General features: G+C 36.5%; 2 protein-coding genes across 2 annotated transcripts; one reads left to right on the forward strand and one right to left on the reverse strand.

The window, feature by feature from the left end:
• Window positions 1–635, forward strand: LOC149413160 (ATP synthase subunit C lysine N-methyltransferase). Its single transcript, XM_089645648.1, has one exon. The coding sequence runs from the start codon at window positions 12–14 to the stop codon at window positions 621–623; it is 612 nt and encodes a 203-aa protein (XP_089501774.1). The 5' UTR covers window positions 1–11; the 3' UTR covers window positions 624–635.
• A 1,891-nt stretch (window positions 636–2,526) lies between these two features.
• LOC149413161 (18S rRNA (guanine-N(7))-methyltransferase) lies at window positions 2,527–10,664 on the reverse strand. The gene is made up of 6 exons (XM_089645184.1): window positions 10,524–10,664; window positions 10,314–10,351; window positions 8,271–8,449; window positions 6,230–6,423; window positions 3,590–3,779; window positions 2,527–3,147 (listed from the first exon to the last, which is right to left on the reverse strand). Exons 1-6 carry the CDS (start codon window positions 10,560–10,562, stop codon window positions 2,951–2,953), a joined length of 837 nt encoding a protein of 278 aa, XP_089501310.1. The 5' UTR covers window positions 10,563–10,664; the 3' UTR covers window positions 2,527–2,950.
• Between the last annotated feature and the right edge of the window lie 26 nt (window positions 10,665–10,690).

Raw genomic sequence — 10,690 nt, forward strand, 5'->3', positions numbered from 1 at the left:
TAGTTTTATAAATGGATGCAATTAATTTAGGTATTCTAAACTCCGATGAAAAGGCGCAGTTAAATCCTAAGCGTGTCCTTTCAACGGGAGGTAAAATTCTAATCGGCGTTACTGGTGGAGTAGGAATAGGACTCAGCATATTATGCCTTCCATTTGTTACTCCAGCTCTGAGGAAGGTTTGTTTACCTTACGTACCCGCCACAACTGTTCAGATAGAAAACGTCTTGGCCGGCCTCAAAAACTGCAATGGAAAATTATTGGATATAGGGTCGGGGGATGGTCGCATCGTAATTGCAGCAGCTAAAAATGGGTTCACAGCTCATGGGGTTGAATTAAACCCATGGCTAGTGCAGTATTCTAGGATAAATAGCTTATATAATAAAGTTAATACTAAGACAGCATTCTACAGACGCGATTTATGGAAGTTTAACCTGGAGCCCTATAATAGTATCGTTATATTTGGAGTAGAAGAAATGATGTCGCAGTTGGAAGCCAAGATACAGAAAGAAGCCCAAGATGGAGCCACTATTGTTGCATGCAGGTTCCCTTTCTCCACTCTGGAGCCAGAAGAAGTCATCGGACATGGAGTGGACACTGTTTGGCGTTATCGGTTACAGAAGTAATAAAAAGTAATGTAGAACAAATATTGAAAATGTATATTGATAATTAGTGTAAATAAAATATAATAATATTACAGTTTTATACTCCTTTATAACAAAAAACACCTCAAAAAAAGTTTATTTTTGTCTATTTATCTTTTATGGACCGTTGAATTTGTTTTATCCGGTAATAAATAAATATGCACCAATGTATTTATACATTTGATTCTTGATCTATTTTTGTTTTTGTTTTTGGACCTTACATGATGGGGAAACATAAAATGAAAAAAGAATAAAAATTATCAAACTTCTTTAACCTTTTGAACGCGTTAATTTGCTCCGTTTTATCTATACCCGTACGCGGTACATATTTTCAAATACCTATGCACGCAATTAAATGTCAAATTATAGCATTCTGGCATGATTTATTGGACTATATAGACAGAACAGATTATTCTCCACAATATGATAACAAATCCTCGTGTGTCAACACTCTTGGATGTTTATAAAAACAAAATCATAAAATTTCATACAAAGACGTACCGTATCTTTTGAATGTGGTCCCGCCATTCGCTCGGCGTGTGTGTAATTAGGCCACTGCGTTGATAGACACAAGTGGAACACCATGAGCACTTATCATTTTCTGTTATGAAAACTTTTTCTAAAACTGGAGACGTAAATTTTATGTCACAAAATAATAACAAAATTGAACTAACGCCATCCGTTGACAAAATTGTAAACTATGGCACTCGAAGGCGCAAAGAGACTCACTTGATTATCGATGTTTTTAAATGAAACACAATTTTATTTTCGAGAAATTCTTGTAGATGTCAGCATCGTGATAGTTCTACAAATGTTCAAGCGAGCGGGAAATAAATTTATGTCAAAAGACCGCTGGAATATCGGCATTCAAAGTTTCCGTATCAACTGTTGATACGGCCGCGTGTGAGTATGGACTTTTTGCCGTAACAACAGTTGATACGGCCGCGTGCATAGAGTTAATAAAAAAATATTTACAAGTTGCACTCACATACATACTCACTCACTCCTTCTAATCGAGTATGAAACCATTGCGTATATGTAAAAATATATATGGATTCTGGAAAACATTTCACAGGTATTTTACTCACAAGTATTTTCGGAAATCTCAACATAAATGCTTGTTTTAATACTTGGAAAAGCATGTAAGCCAAAAAAAATAATATTGGAGCCGACAGTACACAGTACTGTAAATATTCTGCTTTTGTAAGTTTGTAAAGTTAATCTTAAGAAAATTGAGAACCCTTTTCATAAAGTGGGGGGAAATGAAATACCAATAGAGAATAATTTTTTTTCGTTTCCTTTAAATAATTTTCAGAATAAATTAACAAATGAGGTGTATATAAGCTAAGCAATCTCCACCAACCTCAATTATAATTTGTTAACACAAAAAAACTTGAATAATGATAATATTTGGATGATTTGATCAAAATCACCTCAAGGATGCTTTATTCACTTCTCTTTCATGAATAATGTTGATAATTCCGAGCGTATGGTTTTGAAAAGTTCATAGTTCTGTTCTCAATCATTTTAATGCAAAGGTTAAAATAATTATTTAACTCTCCTAGCCTAAGAGCACCCGTCGGCGCAATTGTTGATGTATCACATAGACAACGATTAGGAAATGATGCGAAACCAATAAGTTAATTAGAGAAATAGTTTTTCATCCAAACATAAAGCTATTCGATTTTTTTTTACTAGTTATGTACTAGTTACTATGGTTAACAAATAATAATAAATAATAATTGGATGACTTGTATAGCGCCGTTTTTGTGCAAAAACAAAGATGGATACATACATAATAATTTTGATACGAAAGGTTTTTAGTTTCTTTTAAATAATAATTATATAATTAAGTTGACAATGAAACAAACACTTGGAAGAACACGGAGATCTTGCTTTTATATCCCTCAAATATAAGGTGTCCGGAAACTTGTAGTGCAAGCGGTAAACTGGTGAATCTACATCACATAGAGTCCAAAAATTTTTTTTTTTCAATCCTAGCATTTCATTTATTTAAAAGAGTTAAAAAAATACTTTTGAAGCCTGGTCCACATTTCAAAGCATTTTAAAAGACATTAAACAGCCGATATAAATCTAGTGACTGTTTTTTTCTCTATTTAATATAAAAAATTTCAAATTCTGACGCGATTTACTCAAAAACAAAAGCTCAAATAAAAAAGATATACCACAAAATCAACTCCAAATGTGATATAGATTCACTAGTTTCCCTCTTGTACTACGAGTTCCCGGATACCGCGTATAGTAAAGAGTTTCTCTTTAAACTTATAACTAGGCAAAAACTTGATTTATCAGAATTTTCCGCTTCGTTTTCGTCCCGTATATTTGGTGTCCATTCGGGTGTCCTTTCCCTGCTTCCTTCGGCGCTCCTTCTTTTCCAGGATCCACTCACGCGTCTTCTTGAGTGGTCGCCGGTCTCCGTTCCTCCCTCTCTGCTCTCTCGGGGTATAGGCTATGTTATGCTCTAGTTTGTCTTTTAGACTTGTGCCTGGAAAACAAAATATCAGGGTTAAGATCATAGATATGAACCACATGCACAAACTACTGCAAATCATGTCTACGCACAGCGGCGCCCTGCTTTTGTTTATACCTGTACACCAAGCGCATAATTTTCGTCGGCTCTTTCGCTTTCATGGTTCATGCAGTTTGGTTGTAGTTCGTCGACAGTAGGCACGTCTTCATGATATAGCTACCTCTGTTTCTATTATCTAAGGCGTCAACTAACTCAACGTAGGAAGAATCAATATAAACCGAGTGCTGTAAGTTCCTGCGCAATGTTGTCCCACGATGGACAGTGCTACACACCATTACTTTACTTCAGTGAACTTTACTTTTCTCACTCGGTTTATGTCGATTCCTTACCGGGAGAGAGCGGGAGTATACTCTCTGATTTGAATTTAAGCAATTAATGAATGAAAATTAGAGCTTACCGAGAGCCTTTGGCATGGGCATGGCCCCCCCTGTCATGAGGACTAAGAAGTATTTCTTGGCCTTGGTGGAGTTGGGGAAGTCCACCAGGACTCCTCCGTAGAAACCCGCCTTCATAGCCTGCGAAGTGACCAGCTCCATTTGGTCTGCGTTCTCCGGGTAGAACTGGAACACGGCACGCGCTGATCGACTCTGTACAAACAAAACAGATCTTCAAAACACCAATTAAAATGTAGGTAACATAATACAGGGTTTTCCAATAAGAGGTGTTATTTTGAATAGCCCGCTATTTCGGTAGATGTTACTTTTGAAGCTGTCATTTTTTGACATTTGACAAGTAGAAACTACGCCATTAATAAAAATAGAACGATACACGCTTCAACAACGCATTGAAATTCACTTGAGTGAATCAAATGCATATCATCTTGAGTGATGAGGCCCATTTCCACCTCGGTGGCTTCGTCAACAAGCAAAATTGTCGCATCTGGGGCTCGGAAAACCCAAGAGTTATTGTTGAAAAGCCTCTCTATCCTCAACGTGTGACTGTTTGGTGAGGTTTATGGTCCGGCGGAGTCATTGGACCTTACTTTTTCTAAAATGAGGCTGGGGTCACAGTTACGGTGAATAGATTGCGCTATCGAGAGATGATTAATGATTTTTTATGGCCAGAATTGGATGGTATTGATCTGGACAACGTTTACTTTCAACAAGACGGCGCTATGTGCCACACAAGCAACGAAAAACGTCTTTTACGATTGAATATCAAAATAACGACTCTTATTGGAAAACCCTGTATATCATTATTTAACGCATTGACGGACACTTGCTGAAAAACATAAGTTCATGATACGACACATGCTATCGCATGCGTTCTATTGCAGGACTAAACATCATGAAGTCAATGAAAATCAGTAAGAAAAAATAATTGTCTTTGGGTGACACTATCAAGTATAGAAATATTATTGTCTTTGGGTGACACTATCAAGTATAGAAATATTGGGATTTTGTCACAAATAGACAGGCAACATACTACTGTACTATAAAACTTGACTTCCCAGTCCATTGTGTAGTTTCGCATCCCTGACTAAAAAGCATGTATGTACGTTGTGTCTTATCACAATATCACCTCTAAAAAACATGTATGTTGTGTCATATCACAATATCACCTCTAAAAAATGTCAATAGTTGTGTCCCATCACATCTCCTCTAAAACAATGCCAAAGTTACATCCGTGAATGTGATAAGCAAATCATTAATTATTTATATTTCAGATCACTAAATCAAACTGCATGCAACATGAAATTGACTGAAAATGAATTTGCTTCAGAAAGAATTTCAAATTTGGAAAAGTTTCATGAATTTTTACCCAAAGTATGAGAAATCGACCTCGGTAACACACTTTAATCAGTTTGTTTCTTAAATGTTTATGTACATAGACCAGTGTCAGTGGCTGAGTTGGCATTACGTTTGGAACCCACCCAGGCATCGCGAGTTCAATTCCTCAACTGGCTAAATCCTCTATCACGACACAAACAACATTATCCGCCCACTGTGACGGTAGTAAGATATTTAAAAATATTATCAGGTTAATCGTAACCTGAGCGTGTTTGTCTTTCTTTAACAACAACAACAAAAATATATATTCTATTATATTTGGATTTACATTATGTGTAAGATTATTCACAGTTCCTTTATTATGCCTGCAGTAATCCTACTTACGAATGACTAATTATGTAGGTTGTTATTGTTTCACATATTAATATTCAACCCACATTGCTAATTACAACTTACTTTCTATTATTATTTTTTTGGTAAACTAATGTTTTAAGACAAGGTTTTTTATGCATAGCACAAAGGGTAACAATTATTTTACAAGCAATAATTATTTGCCTGAAACACTCATCCACATTGAAAAATCTCCTGATAAAAGATACATGACGCCAACGGGACTCGAACCTGTGTCCCTTCGATTTCCGGTCGACAGTGGCTCAGTGGTCAGAGCTGTCGACCGGAAATCGAAGGGACACGGGTTCGAGTCCCGTTGGCGTCATGTATCTTTTATCAGGAGATTTTTCAATGTGGATGAGTGTTTCAGGCGAATAATTATTGCTTGTAAAATAATTGTTACTTTCTATTGTTGATTGATGAGTTGGCAGTTGAAGTTTTTTGGTTATGGTTGGATGAAATGTGTCATGATTGATTTGAAAAATAATGGAACTCTTATGGCATAATTTGAAGATGTTAAATGGGTTCATTCGAAGCTCAATAGATGATAATATGATATGAGTTGAAAATAGTTATGATGAACTAAAAATTGGAAACACAATAAGCTGTGCGAATTTCATAACAGTCAGACTTTCAGAGCTCAGGTGAGGTGGGGTCTTCTTTGGACATCAGTCATGGTGTATCAATTTTGAGGAACAACAACCTCCCTACATTCCAAATGCTCCCTTCGACTTTCATTAGTTTGGGCCGCTCGATAAGTAAGTCTTCGATTTCCCAGACTTAGTGCAGGAAGCCATGCAAAAGTGGCCTGGCGACAAACAAAAAACCTTCTTCTTGGAAGGAATACACAAGCTTACCACTGGACCACTAGACCAAGCGCGTTGACAAGGGAGGTGACATAATAAACATTGTCTTACAAGTGCTGAGAATAGTGTGCTGAAGAACTTGTAGAGTCGCTGCACGGGGTTGTGAAAGCTCTTGTCGGCATTGCAGAGCCATTGCAGCGCGCTGACGGAAACGCAGCCGTCGAAGGAGCCGGCCCTGAAGGGAACACCCTGGCCCATGTCTGACAGGATGAGGTCTCCTTCCACCTCACGATCCACAGCCACGTCTGGAATAAACATGCATTTAATGAATAGCTGCTGGCGAAAGCTATGCTGATAAAAAGGAATATGAAACCGTACTACTTATCGTCAGTGTAAGTCCAATAATGCGGAAGAACCATTTGTAAGAATGTTCAAGAGGGAATAAAACTATCTAGGGATACAAGCGCTCTTGCTTGCTTATGTACTGGGGATTGTTCATTCGCGGTGTTACCTTTAACCGATTACAAGCAGTCTATTAGTCAATTTCAAAATTTGAAACACCAATCAATGTGGCTTGTGCTGTTCAACTTGAAAGTTCCAAAAAAATGATTGGCTCGTATTGAACTTACATAGATGATATTATGTACTTGCATATGGATTGCAGTCGGCACAGATGTCAGCTAGGAATGCCAATGAAATAATGTGACATTTATAAACAAACCTATATTGAGGCCTATGTTATAACAGTATTTTGTAAAATTGGCCTCCACACAGCATTCCCAAAGATGACATAGGCCCTGAGGAAAATAATTTCCTCCGATGGAAGTTAATTCGAAAAACTAGCATTAATGATCACTTCGACATTGGTGCACACCGGGAAACACGTCAAATGCACAACCCGTTTGACGTGTTTTGGTACACGGTTAACATTTTTGTCACGTGCAAATGGGTAGTTGTGGAATGATTGGCGGGTCTTTTGTATTTCCTCCCTCCTGAAATACGGGTTTCCTCAAGATCCAGGCTCTTCCTTTCCTCAGAAAGACAGTCCACACAGCATCCTCAAAGATAGGATAGGTCCTGAGCGAAATGTTTTCCCTCATCTCAATGTAGAGTTAAAAATTAAACAAAGTATCAATGATTTGCAAAGCACAATGGAATAGGATAACAAGCAACCAAAAAAATATTGTCAATTTTTTCTTGAAATGGCTTCTGCTTTGTTCAGTGAAAAAATCTGATCAATACCCAAACCAGCAATGGAAGATTACTAGTTTTTTTATTGAGATTCTTTTTCTTTTGTATGGGAAGGGTTCAGAGAGGAACATCTAGGTCTGCCTAGCCTAGGCCCTGTGGACCTCATCATTCCGCAGGAGAATGAATGGAGCGAGCATGTTCTGTAGTCTGCGCCGCATCGTATTCACACATCGCCGACTCTTTAAAGCCCCACCTATGAAGTGGCGTGCAGAATTTTGGATCATTGTAGCCAAAAGGGAAAACAGCGAATTCATTGAAAAAAAACTTACCACAGACAACTACTAACTCTCTTTGTGCAAGTTGTGTATATTACAAACCTATTACTGGATACTTATATAAAATGTTCATATTTTTTTCCGCTAAATTAACACAAAATATTTTCAAAGAAATTCATCATAAGTATTATTATTTCGTTAGTAAAGTTGTACTAATTTAGAGGTCATTTGTTCTGAAAAACTCTGCCTTTTTAGTCACTAACAAAAACAAGTCGTCTCTTGATGAAGTTACACAGTACACATGTACAAATTTTGTGTAGTATAAAGTAAAAATTGAATACTCTGGTGTGAGTGACATTTGGCATACTTGGTTTCTGCTTTCGACGCGTTATAGTGTGCGGTCCTGGTATGGTGCAGGCGGCGCTGCGATTGGTAGTTGGAGCTTTGCGTGTATTTCGAAAGTATAGATTGATTTCTTGCAATAAACTTTTACATTTTAATATTACTTTGTGAGTAAGGTAAAGTAGGCAGTGCTTATGTGTCTATATTGAATGCACATCTCTGCACTTATGCAATGGGTGGACACAACGGCTGTGGAAGCACCTTATCCTATTTATGGAGGACTAGAGTTTACGAGGCGGTGAGAATCCAGTGATTGAGATTAATAAATAAAGAAGACATCTAACCTAACATGGCGCTGGATATGTCCATGCCTGTCCAGATGTGTCCGAAGTCCTCGAGGACTCCACCCGACAGGCCAGAGCCGCAGCCCACATCCAGCAAGTAGCATGGCGTATCTTCGGGCAGCATCAGCAACTCGATGCAGCGTTCGCACATGCTGCACTGGATCTCCATCATGCGGGTGCTGAATGGGAAAAATATATTCATTACAATTACGCAAAATTAAAAATAACTAGCTAACCATCAGGGGTCTCCAGTCGCAGGGTTACGATATACCGCCACACAACAGTGTCTCTGTGCATACTCTTGCTTTATCAGCTTGGTTCAGACTCCAAAAGGCGTGCGCAAGCAATAATAGGGGTGAAATGCAGATCACGCCAAACTCTGGGAATTGAATAAAAATGCACTTTCTAGATGAGAAAAGTGTGTAGAAACTCATTAAAAAAAGAATTAAGGCGCGGAAGAATAAATTGAGGGAGATACAGCCGATCAAAGTTTAATAAAATTGCACTTCGCGATCTGAGGGTAAAATTCAGTTTATGGGAGTATAACCGAAATTGAACTTGATTTAGACTAATTTAGGGCTGGGGAATCCGAATCTGAAAGAATTAGGTGGGGGTCGGCATTATTAACTGAGTTATAGGGTTTTGAAACTTCGTACGCGATACATAGGAACCATGTTTTATTTATCAATTATGACTTAAGAAAATCAAATTAACAACTATTTACTTTTGAAATTTCAGTAGTGCCAACCAAAAAAAAAGTGTTGCCATATAATAATAATATTTTTTTACAAAATAGGTTAGGTGTTTAGTTTGGGTTAGAGTAGGCAGAAGAACATGGGAAAAAGGTATTAGAATTAAATCACAAACCAGTCTATACAAACCTAGCGTAGCCCACAAACTACTTGAAAACTGGGATATAACTCTAAAGGGGACGCGAGCAGGCGTTATTAAAGGGGCAATTTTGTGTAACAGGAAATAACATGGAAAAAAGGTATTAGTATTAAATCACAAACCGTCTATACAAACCTAGCGTAGCCCACAAACTACTTGAAAACTGGGATAAAACTCTAAAGGGGATGCGAGTGGGCGTTATTAAAGGGTCATTTTTTTGTTATAGAAAATCACAGTTAGGTTAGGTTATATATATACATAAATTAAGTATTTACAAGATTTTAAATAATAAACTACCAATCTGGCAAATGATATTTAATTTTCAGAATTTTCCATGCATTGATATTATTATATGGCAACACTTTTTATTTTTTGGATGGCACTACTGAAATTTCAAAAGTATTAAAAGTTTTTAATTTGATTTTCGTGACAAAATATGGTGGCGGACTGTCCGAATATGGTGATAATATCAGATCGCGAAGTGCAATTTATTAAACTTTGATCGGCTGTATCTCCCTCAATTTAATCTTCCGCGCCTTAATTCTTTTTTTAATGAATTTCTACACACTTTTTTCATCTAGAAAGTGCATTTTTATTCAATTCCCAGAGTTTGGCGTGATCTGCATTCCTCCCAATAATAGAAATAGATTATTATAGTCACATGATTTCATACACATTATTTTGCCCCCCCAACGTAAATAGCTGTTTCTGTACTCTGTAAGTTGAAATGTAGTATTATTTCAATAATTTGGCTGTATTTAAAGCCAGTGGAACACGGAAATTTCACCAGAATTTTTTATTCACTAATTTAGTGAATATATTGACAAATTTCGAGATTAATTTCCTCAAATATTGATTTCTTTTTTTGACATTTAATATGTACTTACATTTAAATATTTAAAGATTCATTGTTTGCCAATTACAGTAAGTTTTTTTTATGTTTCAAAAACTATTAGCACACACGACGATGAGGGCTAACTTAAGATTGATAAATAAAATAAATTAATTAAAATCAATGCTTTTCATGTCAACTTTTAAAAAGTACAAACACTTATTCTTCGAGTCATTAATAAAAATCACAATTCTCTGACAGAGGTACTGCACGGTGGGATCAAATCGAGATAAATAAAATTCTAGCCAATGTTTACTTACTTTTGTGTATATTTACGTGCCTCTTCTTCATTGTAAAACTGTAAACATAAATAATATCGTAGTAAGCAGAATTATTAATTAAAAAGCATATTAAACAACAACTGACAATGCAATTAGAATTGAAAAAAACGTTTTTAAATTTTTTTGTGTAGCCAAATACTAATTTAAAATATTTGTTATCGAAAAGCTATAACTATTGGATAAAATTACCACTTCAGGGGGTGCCTGATGTTCTGGCCTTCGAGACATTTTCAAATGTTAAGTATGATAATATTATAATTATAAGTTGAAAACTCGGTTTTGACACAAGCCTGACAAAACGTACATGCGGCCACAACAATATAACCTCAATAAAATTTATTTTGACAGATCTTAAC

This window comes from Hesperophylax consimilis, chromosome 22, assembly GCF_061612785.1.
Source record: "Hesperophylax consimilis isolate HC1 chromosome 22, BYU_Hcon_1.0, whole genome shotgun sequence".
Lineage (NCBI taxonomy): Eukaryota > Metazoa > Arthropoda > Insecta > Trichoptera > Limnephilidae > Hesperophylax > Hesperophylax consimilis.